At 55.9% G+C, this 17,613-nt stretch overlaps 2 protein-coding genes across 16 annotated transcripts; one reads left to right on the forward strand and one right to left on the reverse strand.

Moving 5' to 3' along the window:
* Positions 1-471: 471 nt before the first annotated feature.
* Positions 472-5,452, reverse strand: PHETA2 (PH domain containing endocytic trafficking adaptor 2). Of its 13 annotated transcripts, XM_038550338.1 has the most exons (5): positions 4,766-4,971; positions 3,931-4,105; positions 3,435-3,518; positions 1,932-2,912; positions 472-1,101 (listed from the first exon to the last, which is right to left on the reverse strand). In XM_038550338.1, coding segments are annotated over exons 1-5 (1,269 nt in total). In that variant the 5' UTR covers positions 4,794-4,971; the 3' UTR covers positions 472-1,100. The 13 variants fall into 13 exon arrangements, with proteins under 13 accessions (XP_038406266.1, XP_038406268.1, XP_038406276.1 ...); XM_038550340.1 differs by lacking the exon at positions 4,766-4,971 and adding an exon at positions 5,388-5,452 and having other exon boundaries at positions 472-2,912; XM_038550348.1 differs by lacking the exon at positions 4,766-4,971 and adding an exon at positions 5,309-5,446 and having other exon boundaries at positions 472-2,628.
* On the forward strand, positions 5,158-17,109 carry NAGA (alpha-N-acetylgalactosaminidase). 3 transcript variants are annotated; one of them, XM_038550353.1, is made up of 12 exons: positions 5,158-5,393; positions 6,061-6,219; positions 6,298-7,032; positions 7,737-7,828; positions 8,597-8,732; positions 9,144-9,315; positions 9,822-9,999; positions 10,335-10,429; positions 11,064-11,225; positions 12,517-12,714; positions 14,068-14,211; positions 14,705-17,109. In XM_038550353.1, the coding sequence occupies exons 4-12, from the start codon at positions 7,813-7,815 to the stop codon at positions 14,837-14,839; spliced, it is 1,236 nt and encodes a 411-aa protein (XP_038406281.1). In that variant the 5' UTR covers positions 5,158-5,393; positions 6,061-6,219; positions 6,298-7,032; positions 7,737-7,812; the 3' UTR covers positions 14,840-17,109. The 3 variants fall into 3 exon arrangements, with proteins under 3 accessions (XP_038406281.1, XP_038406278.1, XP_038406279.1); XM_038550350.1 differs by lacking the exons at positions 5,158-5,393; positions 6,061-6,219; positions 6,298-7,032 and adding an exon at positions 7,228-7,345; XM_038550351.1 differs by lacking the exons at positions 5,158-5,393; positions 6,061-6,219; positions 6,298-7,032 and adding an exon at positions 7,260-7,410.
* Positions 17,110-17,613: the final 504 nt, after the last annotated feature.

Below are 17,613 nucleotides of genomic sequence, written 5' to 3' on the forward strand. Positions count from 1 at the left end.
GTCGTCGGGCGGGCGGTCCTGGCAGAGCCTTTGTGCTTCCGCCATTGTTCCCTCACCCGGGGCGGCCAGGGCTGGGCAGGGCAGGTGGTTGTTGAGACGAGAAGTCCCTTTAATCGGCCCTCCAACAGTGGTATTTTTCTTTTTAACATTAAAAATAATAATGATTCGGGGATCCCTGGGCGGCTCAGCGGTTTAGCGCCGCCTTCAGCCCAGGGTGATCCTGGAGACCCGGGATCAAGTCCCGCGTCGGGCTCCCTGCATGGAGCCTGCTTCTCCCTCTGCCTGCGTCTCTATGAAAAAATAAATAAAATCTTTAAAAATAATAATAATTCAAGTCTATTTAGTTGTACTGTCTGGGTGATTCTGTAGTTTTATTTCTTGCCAAGGCTTACGTCATATGTAGGCAAACGGAGGGCGCGGGGGCTTCATACACACTGGGCAAGTGATTGTTGAAATGAACTGAAACCAAAGTGAGTAATAAAAACTTAGTGTTTTAATCGTATATTAAAAAACCACTGTAATAACCGTAAGAACGATAACAAAAGGCTGTGGTATCTGTATGAAGCAGGGGGCTGGGTAGGCGGCCGCCCCGCCTCCTGGGAAACAAGCCTTTGGGACTGGGTCAGCCTCGGGGTCCTGGGCCCGCGAAGCCTCCAGACCCGGTCCGGCCCGGGGCCGTGTACCCAAGCTGCTAAGAGGGGACGGAGAGGCTCGGGGCCGACTGGGTGTGTGGAGAGGGGCCCGTCGGCCCAGGCTCTGCATCCCCGACCGGCCACGGCGGCCACACCCAAGGGCTCAGGCTGGGCTGGCTGCTGGCTCTCTCCACCCAGACACGCCGACACCCTAAACCATCGATAAAACACTTGGGGCCGTGCCGCTGAGAGGAGCCATGAGAGGGTCTTGGCAGACATGCACTGGCTGACAAACAGGGTGCTGAAGGAGTTCCCAGGCCGGGTTCAGGATCAGGAACAGCTCTTTGGGAGGGCAGTCGGGAGAAGAGTGCTGGGAAGCCTGTGTCCAAGCTCCGAGAATGCCCTGGACTGAGGGGCCTCCCCAGGGAGCCACACGGCCTCCCCACTTGGCAGCTCCAGGAGCTGGCATCTGAAGACAGAATACAGGAAGGATTTCTGCTGACGCTGAAAAGCCACCAGCCCCTCCTGGGGCGATGACAAGCACCATCTATAGACATGGCAGCCAGGGAGAGAAGCTGGGAGCCCCAACACTCTCCGAGCAGAATTAATCCCTCGTTGCTGGCTGAAGGCCCTCTCCCTCCAAAGGGCCCCACTCAAGCTGCAGAGTGGGGGTCCTGTGCCCCACCGCTCAGGAAGAGCTGGGCCCCAGAAACCCCCATAACAATAAATCTACTTTCTCTGACAATGTCAGTCCCTCGAACTAACACTTCACCCAACTTCTGGTATCTAAAGGTACACAAGACTCCCTGTGTAGGAAGTTGTGGTTGTAGAGTCGGGCGTGTAGGTAACAGGGCACGGCAGCCTACGGCCACGTAATATTTCCCACTTCCTCCATTTCATTAGCATCCCCTGAGAGAGGGGCCGAGCACAGAGGGAGGAGGCTGAGTCTGGCCATGGGGCTGCTGAGCAAGGCCCTCCCCCTCCCTGGGCCTCAGGAAATAAAGGAGTTGGGAGTAATGACTCCTCAGTCCCCTCCAGGCACAAGGGTAGCTCTGGAACCTGGGGAAGCCTAAAAAACAGGAAAGAAAGAATCCTCTCAAAAAAAAAAAAAGTCACTTAAAAAAAAAAACATTCATTAAAATCTGGAAAAAGCCCTGGCCCTAGTGTCCTGACCGGCAGGATAAGGGCCATGCCCGCCGGACCGGGGCTCAGTGCCCATCCCGATTCTCGCGCTCCGGCCGGCTGGCCCAGGCCCTCTGCAGCCACCTCTGCCTCAGCTCCACGATCTCCTGGCCGTACCAGTTGTGCAGCATCGAGAAGTAGGAGGTCTCGGGGAGCGAGGGGCTCTGCCGCCTGCCCAGGAAGAGGCCGGCAGGGCCCTGCCACTCGGCCAAGCCCCGGCCGGCTGGCCTGCTGCCCCTTTCTTCAACCAGGTCCTCGGGCCGGCAATCCTTGGAGACGGGGTGGCCGTTTTCTGGGCCCGGAGACGGGCGCTCAGGAGCCTGGGGCTTTTGGTGGCCGGGACCAGCCTTCCAGGATGAGTGGCGACGCAAGGCCAGGCTGTGGCGGGCGTCGCGCAGTTGGCTCTCCAGCTCGCGCACCACCAGGCGCATGTAGCCAAAGCTCGCCCTGGACAGTGCCTTCACCCAGGCCTCCTGGGCCGCCGGCCCATCTGCCGCCAGCAGGTGTGGGCGCACGCCAGGGGCGTCGAAGCGGATGGCGAAGGCGAACTCCTCAGACACGGGAGCCTCGGCCAGCTCCACCGTGCAGCCCTCCAGCACCACCAGGCTCAGCGGGGCCCGGCTCTCCCTACTCTCAAAGGAGAACAGCAGGTTGCCTTTGAGGACAAACCAGCACCTTCGGCCAGCGCCACTGGGGGTCGGCGGAGTCCCTGCACCCCCCCAAGTGCGCAGGAAGCCCGTGTGGTCTGCCGGGGAGTCGCTCAGTGCGTAGTGGGCCACACTCCTCTCGTTCAGCTTCATGGCTCCTATAAGCACTGTGAGGGGAGACGGTGGCCACAGGTCAGAGGAGAAGGCAGCTCTGTGCCCCTGTTGGGCAAAGAAGGCTGGCCCTGGAGGAGACCTGGGCCTCAGCCCTGTGGCCTCTACTTGCTGTGTGCCCTGAGGCTCAGTGTCTTCATCTGTGAAATGGGCTGGCATCCCTGACTCTTCTCTCAAATGGTGATTGGGAGGATCATGCAAAAAACTGGATATCAGAGAACCCAGAGAGAAGGATAATATGCCTGTTCCAGACCGGGAGGCATGGAGAGGGTTGATACAGCTTTTTAAAACCCAAAGAAAAAGATATTAGCTTAAACCATCTCTTAATCCAGGGGTCCCTTAGCTCCAACCCTGAGGCCAAACTTCCAAGGTTTCTGTGACCCCCCTGGGCCCCTGCCAGCCTCTCATTCGTTAATGGCACAGTTACCCTTTCCTTAAGAATCTGAAGCCTTCGGGGTCAGAAGGCAGGGTGAGGCAGGCTGGCCCCATTCCTCCACGGCAGGGGAGAAGCTTAGACGGAGACCTGCCCGGTAAACAAGAGTGTGGCACAAACACAGGGCACCGCTCGGTAGGACCAACCTCAACCACTGAATGTTGAGGTCCCACAGATCATATGTGGCACCTGATCCAACTGTCCTCCTGACTCATGAAACACTGAGGCCTAGAGCAGCAAAGCAGAACCGCCCAAGACTGCATGACCAGTGAAAAGCAGAGCTTGCTCTCCTGCTTCCCTCACAGCTTCTGGGGGCAAGTCTCGGCAGTGACCCACTTACCAGCAGAGCCCACCATGCTGCTCACTTACCCACAGAGCTCCCAGCAAGAGGGCAGGGGCCTCTCTGGTCTGGCCACACAGCTCGGCCCTTTGATTACATGATTCCTGGGGCACCTGCAAAACAATTTTCAAACCCTGTCACCACATCCTAAAGGATGAGAACTCCTACTCAGTCTTAGAGGCCCAGTAAAACCACTGCTGCTTCCCTGGAGTGTTGCCTGATCCCTGATAATCTCCCCACCTACCCACCCACCCAGACCAGGTACTTAAGAGCAATTGATCATCACTTTTCAGAGCTCAGTTCTCTACCCCCAGGAAAGGGTAGGTCAGAGTTAAGTGTCCCCGGCTTCCTCCTTTTCCCTTTCAGCACCGTTTATTTGTAGATGTATGTCACCTCATCTGAGAGGCCTGCCCTGATTGCTGTACCTAAAGTGGTCCTGATCACAAGGGGACCCAAGCAGCAGCCCCCTCACTTCTGTTTTCCTTTCCTCCCTCCGCCCCCCACAATGATCTCCTTTGTGCTTACAGCACTATCCCCAGCCCCGGCGTGTAGGGCAGGACTCCTCGACTGGCTGCCCGTGTGACCTCCAACATGCAGCCCATCGGGAAGGGGCCCTCGGAAAGTACTGAAATAGCCGAGAATGCAACGATGGACAAAGCAGTCCCTCCCTCCTGGAGCCTACATTCCAGCGGGAGACACACTGTAAACAGACCAAGATAAACAATAAATGGATGTAAAAATTAATTAAGAGGTCGCGACCAGGCCTAAGGAGAGAGGCCGGCCGGGGGCACACGGGGGCAGGGCTGTGCGGTGGGGGGGGGGGGGGGCGCTCGCTGAGGTCCGCCGGCCCCGGGGCGCGAGGGGGGCCCGAGGAGCAGTGCCCCCACCCCACCCCCGCCGCCGCCGCGAGCCTGGGGCGGGAGCGGCCCCCACCCCTCCCGGGGGGCGCCCGGGGCACCGCGTCTCTCCAGACTCCCTCGAGGAGCTGGGCGGTGGGACCCGGCGGCCGGGCCACCAAGCAGCGGCGGGCTCCGCAGGGTCCCGGGGTCCCGGGCGCGCGCCGCAGGGGGCGGCGGGGCCTCAGTCTCCCGGCCCGCGCAGTGGGGCTGCCCCGCCACGTCGCCGCGGGCCACGCCTTCCCGGGGCCGCCTCCTCCCGAGCCCGCGGGCCCGCGCTCACCTCGGCGCCGCCGGGCGCGCCGACAACCGGGAGGGCGGCCGCCGGGTGGGCTGCGCCCGCGGCTCGGGGCGACCCCGGCTCCGGGCCCCGCGCCTCCGCCCGGAACGCGGCCGCGGGAGCCGGGAGACCCCTTCCGGGCGGCTCGAGTTACCACCCTCGCCCCTCCCCTCCCGCGGCTCACCGGACGGGCCCCGGACTCGCCCCTCCATCCACGCGGGAGGGAAACTGAGGCCCGAGGGGCGGGGGCGGAGCTGGTCAGCGGCGGGCGACCTCGAACCCAGGGCCCCGCCGCGGGCCGTCCGCGGGCCTCGGACCCAGCCCACCGCCGGGAGAGCTCGGAGTCCTTCCCTTCCCCCTCCGGCCCCCTCATCGCGCCCGGCCCACTTTCCCCACCGAGCCAAGCCCGGGACGGCTCGGCGCGGCGCCTCCTCTGGGCGGGCTCCTAGCCAGCCCGCGAGGCCCCGCCGAGCTTCCCGGTGACTCCGCCCGGGCCGGAGTCCTCGCATCTCTGTTTCTGGGGGTTGCTCCTGGGCGGGCTGTCCTGGGGGCTGCAGGAGTTCCGACGGGAGCCAGCGGCGGGAGGCGGGGGTTCCGACGGCCCACGGGAGCCAGCGGGGTGGAACATCGAGCCCTGAACTCGGTGGTTCCCGGCTCGGAGCTCTAGCCCTTGCAGTTTCCTGCAGCCTCGGGCGTTCTTCCTTCTTACCCCTCCCCTGGGCTCTACCTTCTCAGGGCTCCTTTCACATCAATTAGGTCTCAGCTCGGACGTCCCCTCCCCGACCAGGAGATGTAAAGTGGCCTACCCTCAGGTCGCTATCACGTCGCTAAGTTGTATTTTCATTACAGCACTAGCCGCTATAGAAACTTCCCTATATTCATGCTTTTACTTCCTGTTTGTTATCCGTCTCTTCCACTATATTCTATTCAGCTAATAATAGAAACCCTAATAAATGTGTTAGAAGGAAATAGGTGGTCTGGAAAATATAGGAGGGTCAGGGAGCTTGAGAATAGCTAGAGTTGGGAGGTTGCAATTTCAAATAGGATGACCAGGCTAGGCCTCACTGAGAAGGTGGACTGGAAGGAAATAAGGGACCAGTTATGCCAAAACCTGGAGGAAGAGCAGAGGGAACAGCTAGTGCAAAGGTCCCGAGACCAGTGATGTTTGAGGAACTTCAAGGAGGACAGTGTGGCAGGGAGGCAGGGAGGACAGGGAGAGCAGGAGGAGATGGGGTCAGAATGTGTGGGTGAGATTTGTAAATCTGTGAGTCTCTAGGCTGCGATGAACAGCCATCACAGGGTCTTGAGCGAGGAGTGATCTAAGTTATATTTTTTATTTATTTTGCTTAGAGAGAGAAAATGTGAAGAAGCAGGGGTGTGCAAGGTGGGGGGGGGAGGCAAAGGGAGGAGAGAGAGAATCTCAAGCAGGTTCCATGCTCATCAGGAGCCTGACTCTGGGCTCCATCTCACCACCCTCAGGTCATGCCATGAGCTGAAATCAAGAGTGGAAGACAACCTGCTGAGCCCCCTGGTGCTCCAACGTGACCTATGTTTTAAAGGAATACTCTGGCTTCTGTGGAGAGAACAAATGCAGGTGGAAGGCGGCCGGTGATGAGGCTGCTGCAACCAATAATCCAGGTAAGATGTGATAGTCACTGGGAGAGTAATGAGAGGTGGTTTTTTTTTTTTTTTTTAAGATTTATTTATTATTCATAGAGACAGAGAGAGAGAGAGAGACAGAGACACAGGCAGAGGGAGAACCAGGCTCCATGCAGGGAGCCCGACGCGGGATTCGACCGGGTCTCCATGATCAGGCCCTGGGTCGAAGGCAGGCGCCAAACCGCTGAGCCACCCAGGGATCCCGAGAGGTGGGTTTTGAAGGTAGCGACCACAGGGTTTGCCCAAAGACTGGATGTGGAGAGTGAGGGAAAGGGGTGGGGAGCAAAGAGGACTCCAAGGTTCTGGCTCCAGCACAGGGAAGGAGAGTTGTCATTGCCTGCGAAACGGAAGGTCGCATGTGTTCAGTTTGGGGCCAGTTATGCTTGAGATGCCCAGTGACCGACCATTCGAGTGACGGTGCCGAGAACGAAGTGTGTGGCACCTACCTAGTAGTTGCACAATAAATATGTCATGAATGAAAGAGGAGGAATCTGCAGAATGCCTGGCTGGGCCAGTCCACCCAGCGGCGGCCCGCAGCATCAAGGTAGGTAGGGGAGGAGAGTCTCCTGGCTTTGCAAAACCAGCGTGCCTCACACCTGGTTTGCTCTCGCCCAGCCATCCTTCTCGTAAAGCCTATTCACGTTCGACTGGCGTTTTTGAGTGGCTTACTTTGGGTCGTGCTTCGTGGCATTTCCTCACTTCCTTTGAACAAAGCAGATATCCACGCCACACCATTTATTAAGCGTCTACATTGTGCCGGGCTCGATGCTCGCCTTCAGGGATCCCGCAGAGGTGAGAGGACTAACCCCTCCGGGAGCCGTGGAAGCCGGGTCACCCAGTCCCAAACCCGCTCGGCGGCTGCGGGCGGGGGCTGGACGCAGAGCCGAGGCCCCGGGGGGCGGGGCTTTGGGCGGTTCGGGGGCGGGCCTATTGGGGCCGCGGGGGGCGGGACACGGCGTTGCTACGGGGATGCTGATAGGTTCCGCCGGGAAGGCGGGCCGCCGGCCGGCCCCGCCCCTCTGGAACGCTGCAGCAAATCAGGTTCCCGCAGCAGTCGGCGGCCCCAGAGGCAGGAGCGAGTGGCGGTTCTGAGGGCGTCCGCAGGGTGAGGTCCCCGGCCCGGGACTGCTGGGCTGCCGTCCCTGGGGGCCGGGGGGCCACCCAGACCCGGTGGGAGTCCGTGGGCCTGCCCCTGCCCGACCCCTTCGTCCGTCCTGGGCGTCCCAGGGGCGGCCGCTGCCTTTCCGTGGCCCCGGCTCCGCGGAGGGCCGCCCCCGGGCGCCCCGGGTTCCCAGAGCTAACAGGGAGGGCCGGCTCTAACGTCTAAGACCCCTGTTTAGCGGCCCGAGGGAATCCCCGGGCCCGGGGAGGTGATGGCCCGGGGCGGTGGGCAAGGAGGGCGACTTGGGGACGGAGCGTGGGATCCACGCCCAGGGCTGAGGGCGGCAGAGCTAGCGAGGCAGTAGTGACCCCAGTGCTTTTCTAACCTTTCTTAGCTTCCAAAGTTCAACATATAAAGCTGGTAAAAGCAGAGCAGATCTGGTCAGGTCCTGAGACGCCGAGTCCAGAGCAATGTTGCTGAAGACAGGTACCTAGGCCGGTGGGGGTGGTGTGGGTTGGGTAGGGGACCCATGGGGGGTCGGGGCTACCTGGAGAAAGCTCCAGCCCTCTGGTGTCTGGGCCTGCTTTCTTAATGTGGGTATATGGAGAGGCATGTTCCTGTCTTATTCTTAGAACTGGGTGGGAAAGGAGATGCTCCCACCTAGGAATTAGTTCCCCTCCAAAGAGGCCTCTTCCTCTCACATCCCCTCTCCGTCAAAGTGCAGAGGTCTGATGTTATGTGTTATCAACGTGGCAGAGAACAGCCCTGTAGAGTAACTTCATCATATAGATAAGGAAACAGGCCTGAGGGGGCAAGGGTTCACCCAGATGAGCTGGCTAGGTGCGGGTCCAATCTGGCTGACCCCTTAAGCCCTTCTGAGGCCCCTTGGGGATTTGTGGTGGAGAGCAAAGAGCCCCGGATGGGTGTCAGGAGACCAGTAAATGGGGGGAGCTGGTCAGGGTATAGAGAGGATACAACTTCAAGTGTTAGTTTTTACTAATTCCAGCATTCCTGTGGCCACAGCAAGTGGGGACTTAGGCCTCAAACACATTGCCCTGCCCCAGGCACCGTGAGCCCTCTCACTGCAGCTGTGGGAGCCAGCAGATGCAGGAAGAGCTAGTTCTTCCCAGGAGACTGGCCCCCTCTAATGTGGAGGCCAGTGGCCTCTGCAGAGCTGGACAGCATATGGGTGGGGCGGCATGAGGGCTAGGGCGATGGGCACCAATGACGGTCATCCTTCCCACTTCCCTGCAGTGGTCTTGCTGGCCCTGGTGGCCCAGGTGCTGGTGCTAGAGAACGGGCTCCTGCGGAAGCCACCTATGGGCTGGCTGGCTTGGGAACGCTTTCGCTGCAACACTGACTGTGATGAGGACCCGAAGAACTGCATCAGGTGAGTCGGGTCCACCATCTAACAAGCCTTGCCTGAGACCCAGCAGAGTGGGCCGGAGAATGGGGGGTCAGCTAGAAAAGAGGGCCACAGCACCCTATCCCAGAGAGAATGCAGCGAGAGGTGTCTTCTGGGACATCTGGGAGCCTGTGACCCACTTAGGCCTGGGAACTGTCAGGCCTGTGGGGACAGGGACATCAGGTGGACCCAGCCTCTGAGGTCACTGAAAGGAGATAACTGTGAAAGCCAGGATTGCTCAGTCTTGCAGCCTGAGGGCCACGCCAAGCCTCTCATTCCATCCTGATTATGGTTCTTATGGTCTGGATTCACACTCAGACCATCTGAGAAGTCTGAAAAGCTCTGAAGAAGGGGGTGGGAGGTGACTGAGCTGCCCCCTCCCCTGCCTCTCACCAGTGAGCGGCTCTTCTTGGAGATGGCCGACCACCTGGCACAGGATGGATGGCGGGACCTAGGCTACACATACCTTAACATCGACGACTGCTGGATTGGTGGGCGTGACGCTAAAGGCCACCTGATACCTGACCCAAAGCGCTTCCCCAACGGCATTGCCTTCCTGGCTGACTATGTGAGCTCCACCCCAGCCCTGCCCTTTAGCGAGGGTGCGGGATGTCCAGACCGAACTCCACACTGCACCCCCACCCTGTCCCTGCCGCCACTTCACCTAGGGCTCATTTCCACAATCCCTGCTGGAGAAATCACGGTCTGGTGGGGGAAACAGATAAACGAAAGGCTAATTTTGGCTCCCTGTGGTGGGTAAGAGCCAGGAAGGGCATCTTATCCAGCCTGGGATTTCAAAAAGAGACCCCGGAGGAGGCAGTTCTTGAGCTGATACAAGAGAGATGGCCTTCAAGGCAGAGCGGATGGCAGAAGTGAGGCCTAGAAGCCGGAAACTGCCCATGCGACGTGTGCATCAGAGTGAGGAGGATCATGGTCGTCAGAGGCCAGGCCTGCACACTGAGACCCTTTCCTTTGGACAGTGGGGAGCCGTTGGTAGTGTTATAATGGGGCCCGGTCAGATGTGGCTGTGAGGTGGCTCCCTGCCTGAGCCCACGGTGTCCTAACCCTCCACAGGCTCACTCCCTGGGTCTGAAGCTGGGCATCTACGAGGACATGGGCAACTTCACTTGCATGGGCTACCCAGGCACCACGCTAGACAAGGTGATTCAGGATGCTCAAACCTTTGCCGAGTGGAAGGTGGACATGCTGAAGTTGGATGGCTGCTTTTCGACCCCCGAGGAGCGGGCCAAGGGTGGGTCCCAGAGCTGCCTGGGGGCCATCAGGTAGACAGGGAGGGGTAGCCATGGAAAGCTCTCTGGTACCCACCTGGCCAAGCTTGAGCTGGTCTGTCTGTGTGGCCCCTTGGGGTTAGTATAATTCTCTGCACCGGAGGCTGGGGGGATTCTTGCCTCCTGGGCTTCCTGAAGATGGGTTGGCACCATGCCCTACCCAGGAAGCATGTGCAGCTGTGGGTACAGGGGGAGGCACCTCCTCTTTTGAGTCTCAGTTTCCTCACATTTGGCGGGAGGTTTGGGCTGAGGCCTCAGACCCCCTCAGTTCTAAAATGTGGGGGTTGGACTTCTCCAGGGTACCCCATGATGGCAGCTGCCCTGAATGCCACAGGCCGCCCCATTGCCTTCTCCTGCAGTTGGCCAGCCTATGAAGGGGGACTTCCTCCAAAGGTAAGCCATTCTGTGTACCTGCCTGGCCACATGCCCCACACCCAAGCCGCCTTGCCTCCTGTGCAGTCAGGGCTGCTCTCATCATAGTTGCCCATGTGCTGATTCGTGGGTCTAGAAGAGGGGGCCTTAGCCAGCCTGGGGTCTAGAGGAGGCATTTGTCAAGTGGGCTGAAGGGACGGGCATCCAAGGCTTGGGAACCACATGTCCTGGGATGACACACATCACCCAGCAAGCGGTGGGAATCCTGGTTGTACTGAGCGGGCTAGGAGCTCCAGAGGGCTGGTGAGGCCAGGCAGGGGGTGCTGAGCCTCCCGAAGGGCCCTTCAGTCCTTAGCACACTGGAAAGGGTGGGATCAGACTGGCAGACCTGAGGGAGAAGCCTGGAAGATGGTGGGACTCACTCAAAATACAGGGCTGGGAGTGCGGTGGGAGGGTTGTGGGTACGCCAGCCCAGGCTTGGCCCCAGGTGGCATGAGGGCAGGGCAGGCCTTCCTCATCCTCATCTGGCTCAGGGCCCCATTCTCTGCCCCCCCCCCCCCCCTTGTTGTCTCCTGCTGAGGCTCCTCAGCTCCCCAGGCCTCTGGGCAACAGGGTGTGACTCTGGTGCTGGACTCTGCCTTCCCCTGACATCCAGGTGAACTACACTCTGCTGACAGAAATCTGCAACGTCTGGCGCAACTATGACGACATCCAGGACTCCTGGAGTAGTGTGCTCTCCATCCTGGACTGGTTTGTGGACAACCAGGACATACTGCAGCCGGTGGCAGGCCCCGGGCACTGGAATGACCCAGACATGGTACCAGCACGGAGGGGGTGGCCGCCACAGACCTGCTCCCCTCTGCCCTGTGCGGGCTTCCTGGGTGCTCACTGCCAGGTTCTAGGTCAGGGTCCGTGAACCAGCTGCATTAGACTCACCATGGGAGCTTGTTTACATGTCTCTTCCCAGGGCCCCACCCCCACCTCTTGGATCAGAATGTTCGAAGAGGGCCTGGCAATGCCCATTGTTACCAATCTTCCCAGGCCATTCTGATGTTTCTTGAAATCCGAGAACTTGGTCTGTAGTGACTCTTGTGTGACATTATTCCTCTGGAGGGGAAGATCATGAAGGGTGCACACACTCTTGCCATTCCCTCCCCAGACTGCCCTTGCCATGTCTGCCTCTGACCCCTCCCCAATGCCTGGTGCCCTGGTACCTCCTGCAGAGCCTCTACAGGCCAAGTTGGCCCTTCAGACCTACCTCACTCATAGCCCTGGTCACTTAAGGTTGTTTTTGCAATTTATCTTAAGACTTTATAGCTATCTCTTCTTTTAGTCAATGAGCATTTACTACTGGTGACGATTATAATAATTACATTATTATACATGTTATTACATAGGCCAGATAGATACCTGGAGAAACACAAATTGGCCTGCTTTGAAGTTCTAGTTCTTGCTCCCTGACTTATCCTTGGGAAAGTGACTTAAGTTTTTCAGTTTTGTCAGTTGGAAAATGAAAATAATAGCGACCTTATGTAGGGTTGTTCTGAATATTAAAACATGATCTTTCAAAATGCTTGGCATAGTTTGGCACATATACTGCACTTTGTTAAATTGGTACCACTAAGTATGTTAACTGTTGCGTTAAAAGTTATTGAGTCCAGTCTGTGGATTGGTTGCTTTGGGGTCAGGAAGCCCCCCTTGGTCCTGTCACCTGTGGTTACGGCAGGTAGGTGGCTAGTGGCAGGAGCAGGGACTCCGTTCAGGTCTGGTTACCCACCACTGCCACTCTGACTCTATCTTTTGACTTTAGTGTTCCAATTTAGAAACGCTTTTGCCAACAGGATCCCATTGGATCATCTGAACAACTGCGATGTGGCCAGAGCATATTATCACCCCATATTCTCGGTGAAATAAAAAGCTGAGGCTCAGAAGGAGCATGCTTGGCTCACTCCAAGGCTATGCTGCTGGGAAATGCTGTTCATAGAACCAGGCTTCATAGAATGTTCTCCTCCATCTCCTCTTGCCTTGGCTACATGTTTAGGGTTGGTCCCCATGCCCACCTCCCTGAAGAGGGCAGAGCTGACCACTTCTCTCCTCTCTGCCACCAGCTGCTCATAGGGAACTTTGGCCTCAGTTTTGAGCAAGCCCGGGCCCAGATGGCCCTATGGACGGTGCTAGCAGCCCCCCTCTTCATGTCCACGGACCTGCGTACCATCTCTGCCCAGAACATGGACATTCTGCAGAATCCACTCATGATTAAAATCAACCAGGATCCCTTGGGCATCCAGGGACGCAGGATTCTCAAGGTACTGGAGTGTGGGGGGAGGAAAGGGGAGGCCAAGGAGCTGGGCTCTCCTGAGAACAAAGCTGCAAACCTGAAGGTGATGGAGGGCTGGGAGGTCCTCTGCTGAAATCTGCTCAGCCCTCCTTGCTGGTTGCATTCAGTCAAAGATTCTACTGGGAGCTGCTCCAGCCGTCCCCCGAGTGGCCTGGGTGAGAGCAAGGCCAGAGCAGGACAGCTCAGGGGACTTGGGGAAGGGACACATCACCACTCAAGTGTACATGGGGACAATGGGTACCCTCGGTTTGGAAGTACAAGATTTCTGCACACATCTGTGATGGACGGCAGAGAACTAGGGCTTCCCTCCAGAGCCTAGGAGTTATTTGAGCCAAGGAATGCAATTACCACCAGTACTACACTAGCATTTACTATTTATTGAGACCCTGCTGAGGCACTGGGCATTCTGGGTACCTTTTCTCAGAAGGTAAATACTCCTTCCCTGTTTTACAAATAAGGAAACTGCAACTTGAGAAGTCTGAGTAACCTAAGGCCACACATCGGTAAATGGTACAGTAGAACTTCAACAGTAGAATCTCAAAGTTTGTGCTGTTTGCACAGATCCTCACCTCTCTAGTTAAAAGGAATCCATACAACTTCTAGAAGGCACATACAGAATTGATGATGAGCAGAGGAAGTAACTAATCTCTGCCGGAGAAGCTTATGGTAGAACCAGGCCCAGGGACCTTCTGGAAGATGGGGTTTCCCCCTCTTCGCTGTTCAGGGCAGAGTTCATCTTTTTTTTTTTTTTTTTTAAGATTTATTTATTCATGAGAGACACAGAAGGAGAGAGAGAGAGAGAGAGAGAGAGAGAGAGGGGCAGAGATACAGAGGGAGAAGCAGGCTCCATGCAGGGAGCCACCCGACATGGGACTCGATCCCAGGTCTCCAGGATCACACCCTGGGCTGAAGGCAGCACTAAACCGCTGAGCCACCCAGGCTGCCCAGAGTTTTTTTTTTTTTTTTTTTAATTTATTCATGAGAGACACAGAGAAAGAGAGGCAGAGACACAGGTAGAGGGAGAAACAGGCTCCACACAGGGAGCCTGACGTGGGACTCGATCCAGGGTCTCTGGATTGAGACAGGACCTTATTACAGCATTTGTCTCTGTGTTCTAGCACAGGGCCTGGCACAGAGGAAGTGTCAAGGAGCATCTGCCAGGCCAGGGAAGAATAAGTTGGAGTGCTGGAAGGCTGGGGTAGCTCCCCGCAAACTTCTACAAGACACGGAACTGTGGGCTAGGGGGACCCAGAGCTCTGAGGAGGGCTAGGGAGGGGATTTCAGGGCCTGTCTGAGCAGGAAAACCACCTTCTGTGCCCAGGAAAAATTCCACATTGAAGTGTTCATGCGGCCCCTGGCCAGTGAGGCCAGCGCCTTAGTCTTCTTCAGCCGCCGGACGGATATACCATATCACTACCACTCATCCCTCGCCCAGCTGAACTTCAACAGCTCCGACACGTATGAGGTGAGTACCCTGCTACTTGCAGGGCTCCGGGTTTCTCTGGGAGGGGGCTGCTGGGGGTGCTCTGCACTCATACGTGGCCTCCCCTAGGCCCTGGACCCGGGGTCCTCTGGCAGGAGCCTGAGGGGCAGCTGCAGGCATGCAGGGCCGTGGCTGGTACCATTCCCTGCACTGGTGTTTTCAAGCTATGCAGACAGAACTACCATATATAATTAAGGCCTGTGCTGAGGCTGTGTGTCTGTCCCCTTACTGGTCAGTCCTTTCCTCCAGCCCAGTCCTCAAGTTGTCTGTGGGCTGGGCTTTCACCACTGCCTGCGTTTGGGCATCTGCTGGCTTTGGCAATGGAGAAGTAACGGGAGATTTAGGGGTCCCCCTTGTGTGGGGCGTACCGGGGGCCCACCACAGACAGGCTGAAGTCCAGGCTCTCACACCCTCTGAGGGGGTCTCTGTGGAGATATTCTTAGAGGGGTTTTGGTGATGTGTCTTCCCGCTGCAGGCCCAGAACGTCTACACAGGTGATGTCATCAGTGGTCTCCACTCTACAACCAACTTCACAGTGACCATCAACCCCTCAGGGGTAGTGATGTGGTACCTGTATCCCATCAGGAAGCTGGGGACGCCCCAGCACTAAGGAGCTGAGACACGTGACAGGCTGTGGCGGCATCACTGAGCCTAGACTATGGAGCCTCCACCTGCCGAGGGCCAGCAGGCGGGGTTCTTTGCTACCCAGGCCCACTTGGTGATTTGGCCCCATCAGACCCAAAGTGCAATCCCAGGGCCAGGTCCCATGCCCTGCCCAAGTGTGAACCTTCTTGGAGACTTGACTTGGGGCAATGTCCCGTGGCCTTCCTAGCCTCTACCTTGTCTGCACAGCCCCACAGATGTTACTGAGCAGCTCAGCCAGCCTCCTGAGCCCCCACAAGCAGGGGGACCGATACCCTCTGACTCTGTTTACTCGGAAATCAGGATTTGGAATTTTTCTTACGATTAGGAGTGGAGATCTGATCTCTTGTCAGGAGCTCCCGTGAATTGTGTGATTGGTTTTCCTGCCTGGAGAAGGCCTTGCCAGTTGATGCCACCCAGGTTAACCTTGGTTCCTTCAGGTTACCAATAAAGCTGTTCTTTAATCGAGTGGTTGCGAGATGGACCTGGGCCGTGTTCACCTTCAGTTAGGGACTCTGGGTGGCAGTACATAGGGTGCTGGTTTTGAATCTCGAAGGAAGGTATGTGGCATCTTCTGGTTCATTTTCCACCATGACCTGCAGCCTCTACTTCTAGACACGCCAGACTTGCCTCTCACCAGGGAGCCATCCTGCTCTGCCCAACGCAGCGGTGGTGACAGCACAGTGAAGCAGAGTGGCAGGTTCCCTGGCCTTCTGTCTTGTGCACCCTTCCCCCACCCCCTTCAGACTCACTCCTCAGCCCTCCTGCTGCAAGGAGGTCCTGATCTGCTAAGGATTTTGCATTATTGTCTTCGGCACCTTTCAGCTCATGTCCCCCTTCCTGACAGCTTCATTCAGTGGCACTCGAGCTGGGTGCCAGTGAAGGGCTCGGCTAGCCCTTCTTTCTCCCTTTGGGCCACTGTAGCTTGTAGTGCCTGGCCCCTCCCTTAGTTTTTTTTTTTTTTTTTTTCCAAACCTGGCTTCAAATTCCCCAGCTGTGTCCAAAGACAAGTCAAGGGGTTGTGTCTTAAAATATATTTTTTGCTTGTCCTCCTTGGGAAAGTAAAAGGATGGCAAGTTCTTGACTGCCTTCTTTTGGTTCCTATTTCCCAAGCTCTATTCATTCAGCTGAGGCCACAGGATACCTGTCGCCCCCAGTGGCTCTTGTCCCCATTTGGAAAGCTGGAAGCGGTACAGGCTAAGTAGGTTTTCCTTGGGCTTTGAATGTGGAGCATGTGGTACCCCAAGCCTTGCACTATCTTAGCCCTGTGGGAACTCTTCTGGCTAGATCTCCCATGCTCCCTCCCTCAGGGTTTGAGTTCCTTTATAGGAATATGGTGTAAAGAACTTACAAGTGCATGTCTTACAGTGTCATTTAAGATTACTGGGGCTTTACTGATTGAGTCTGGAGTCATCAAAGAGAGATCTTTTAAAACCCCAGGTGATGTCTTAAGGCTGTGGGTCATTTGGAAGGTCAGAAGCCTGCCTCATCCCTTGGAGGCCTCTGCCCTTGGAGGCTTGTCACCCCATGCATAGCTCCAGCTTCAGATCCTGATCATAGTGCGATTCAAGCCAAATGGAATGGCCTCAGGTGGGTACACTTCTTTGGCCAGTCCCAAGAAAGAAGTCTTTCCCATCACCCTGGCATGTGGCAGGGATAGTGGTTGAGACCATGGACTTGGGAGTCAGGGTTAGGGAGCGGCCTGGACTTGACTAGTCAGTTCATTTGCCTTACAGACTAAGACATGGTTATATGTCTTCACTTGTGGTATAACTCGTCCTTTTATCCTGGGGATGCCAGATAGATTGATTCTCTCTCTCTTCAGCCATCATACTCTCAATATCACACCCTGCCTATCTTTCAGGCATTGTTTTATTCCCTTCTACCCAAGGCCACTTAGGAGCTCAATTATTTTTTCCCAGTTCAAGGCATCCTTGTTTGGACCCAAGGGTATACCTCATTTTTAAAAATACATTTTATTATAGAAATTTTCAAACACAAAAATAAAATGGTGTAGTGAACCTCCATGTACCCACTACCCAGTTCCAACAACCATCAACATGTGCCAGTATTTCATAGCTGTCTTCCCACACATGCTTTATTTGTGAGCTGGGAGTATTTGAAAGCAAATCAAAGAAAACTGTAAATACCACTATATAGATCTAATAGATTTTTTAAAATATATGTGACCTTAATGCAATTTTCCTGGCCAACAAAATAAAGTTTTTATAAATCTAATAACCATTCTGTGTTCAATTTCTACCAACTGTCTCAAAAATACCTTTCTATAGTTTGAATCAAAATGCAAGCAAGGAGTCAACAAAGATGGTCCAGTAATAACCATCAAATGTTTGTTCCCTCCATAGAAGCAATGAAAACTTGCCACATATTATCAGAATCAACTTTCACAGAGCTTTGGAAATTAATCAGAAGCTTGCAGCAACCCAGACAGAGTGCATTCAGTTAAGAAAGACAGAAGAACCTGGGTAAGAACAAGCTTAAGAATGCTTTAGTTTAGTACTGTATTTTAAATCAGCTACTTTAAATATGTTCATAGAGCTAAAGGACACCATGCATAAAGAATTAAAGAATAAGAATGATGTGTCAGTAGAGAATATCAGTAAAGAGACTGAAATTACAGAAAGGAACCAAATACAAGTTGAAAAGTGCAATAACACATAAAAAATTAACCTGAGGGGCTCAACAGTAGACATGCCCAGGCAGAAGAAATTGGCAAGCTCA

The sequence above is a fragment of the Canis lupus genome, chromosome 10 (assembly GCF_011100685.1).
Source record: "Canis lupus familiaris isolate Mischka breed German Shepherd chromosome 10, alternate assembly UU_Cfam_GSD_1.0, whole genome shotgun sequence".
Classification (NCBI taxonomy): Eukaryota; Metazoa; Chordata; class Mammalia; order Carnivora; family Canidae; genus Canis; species Canis lupus.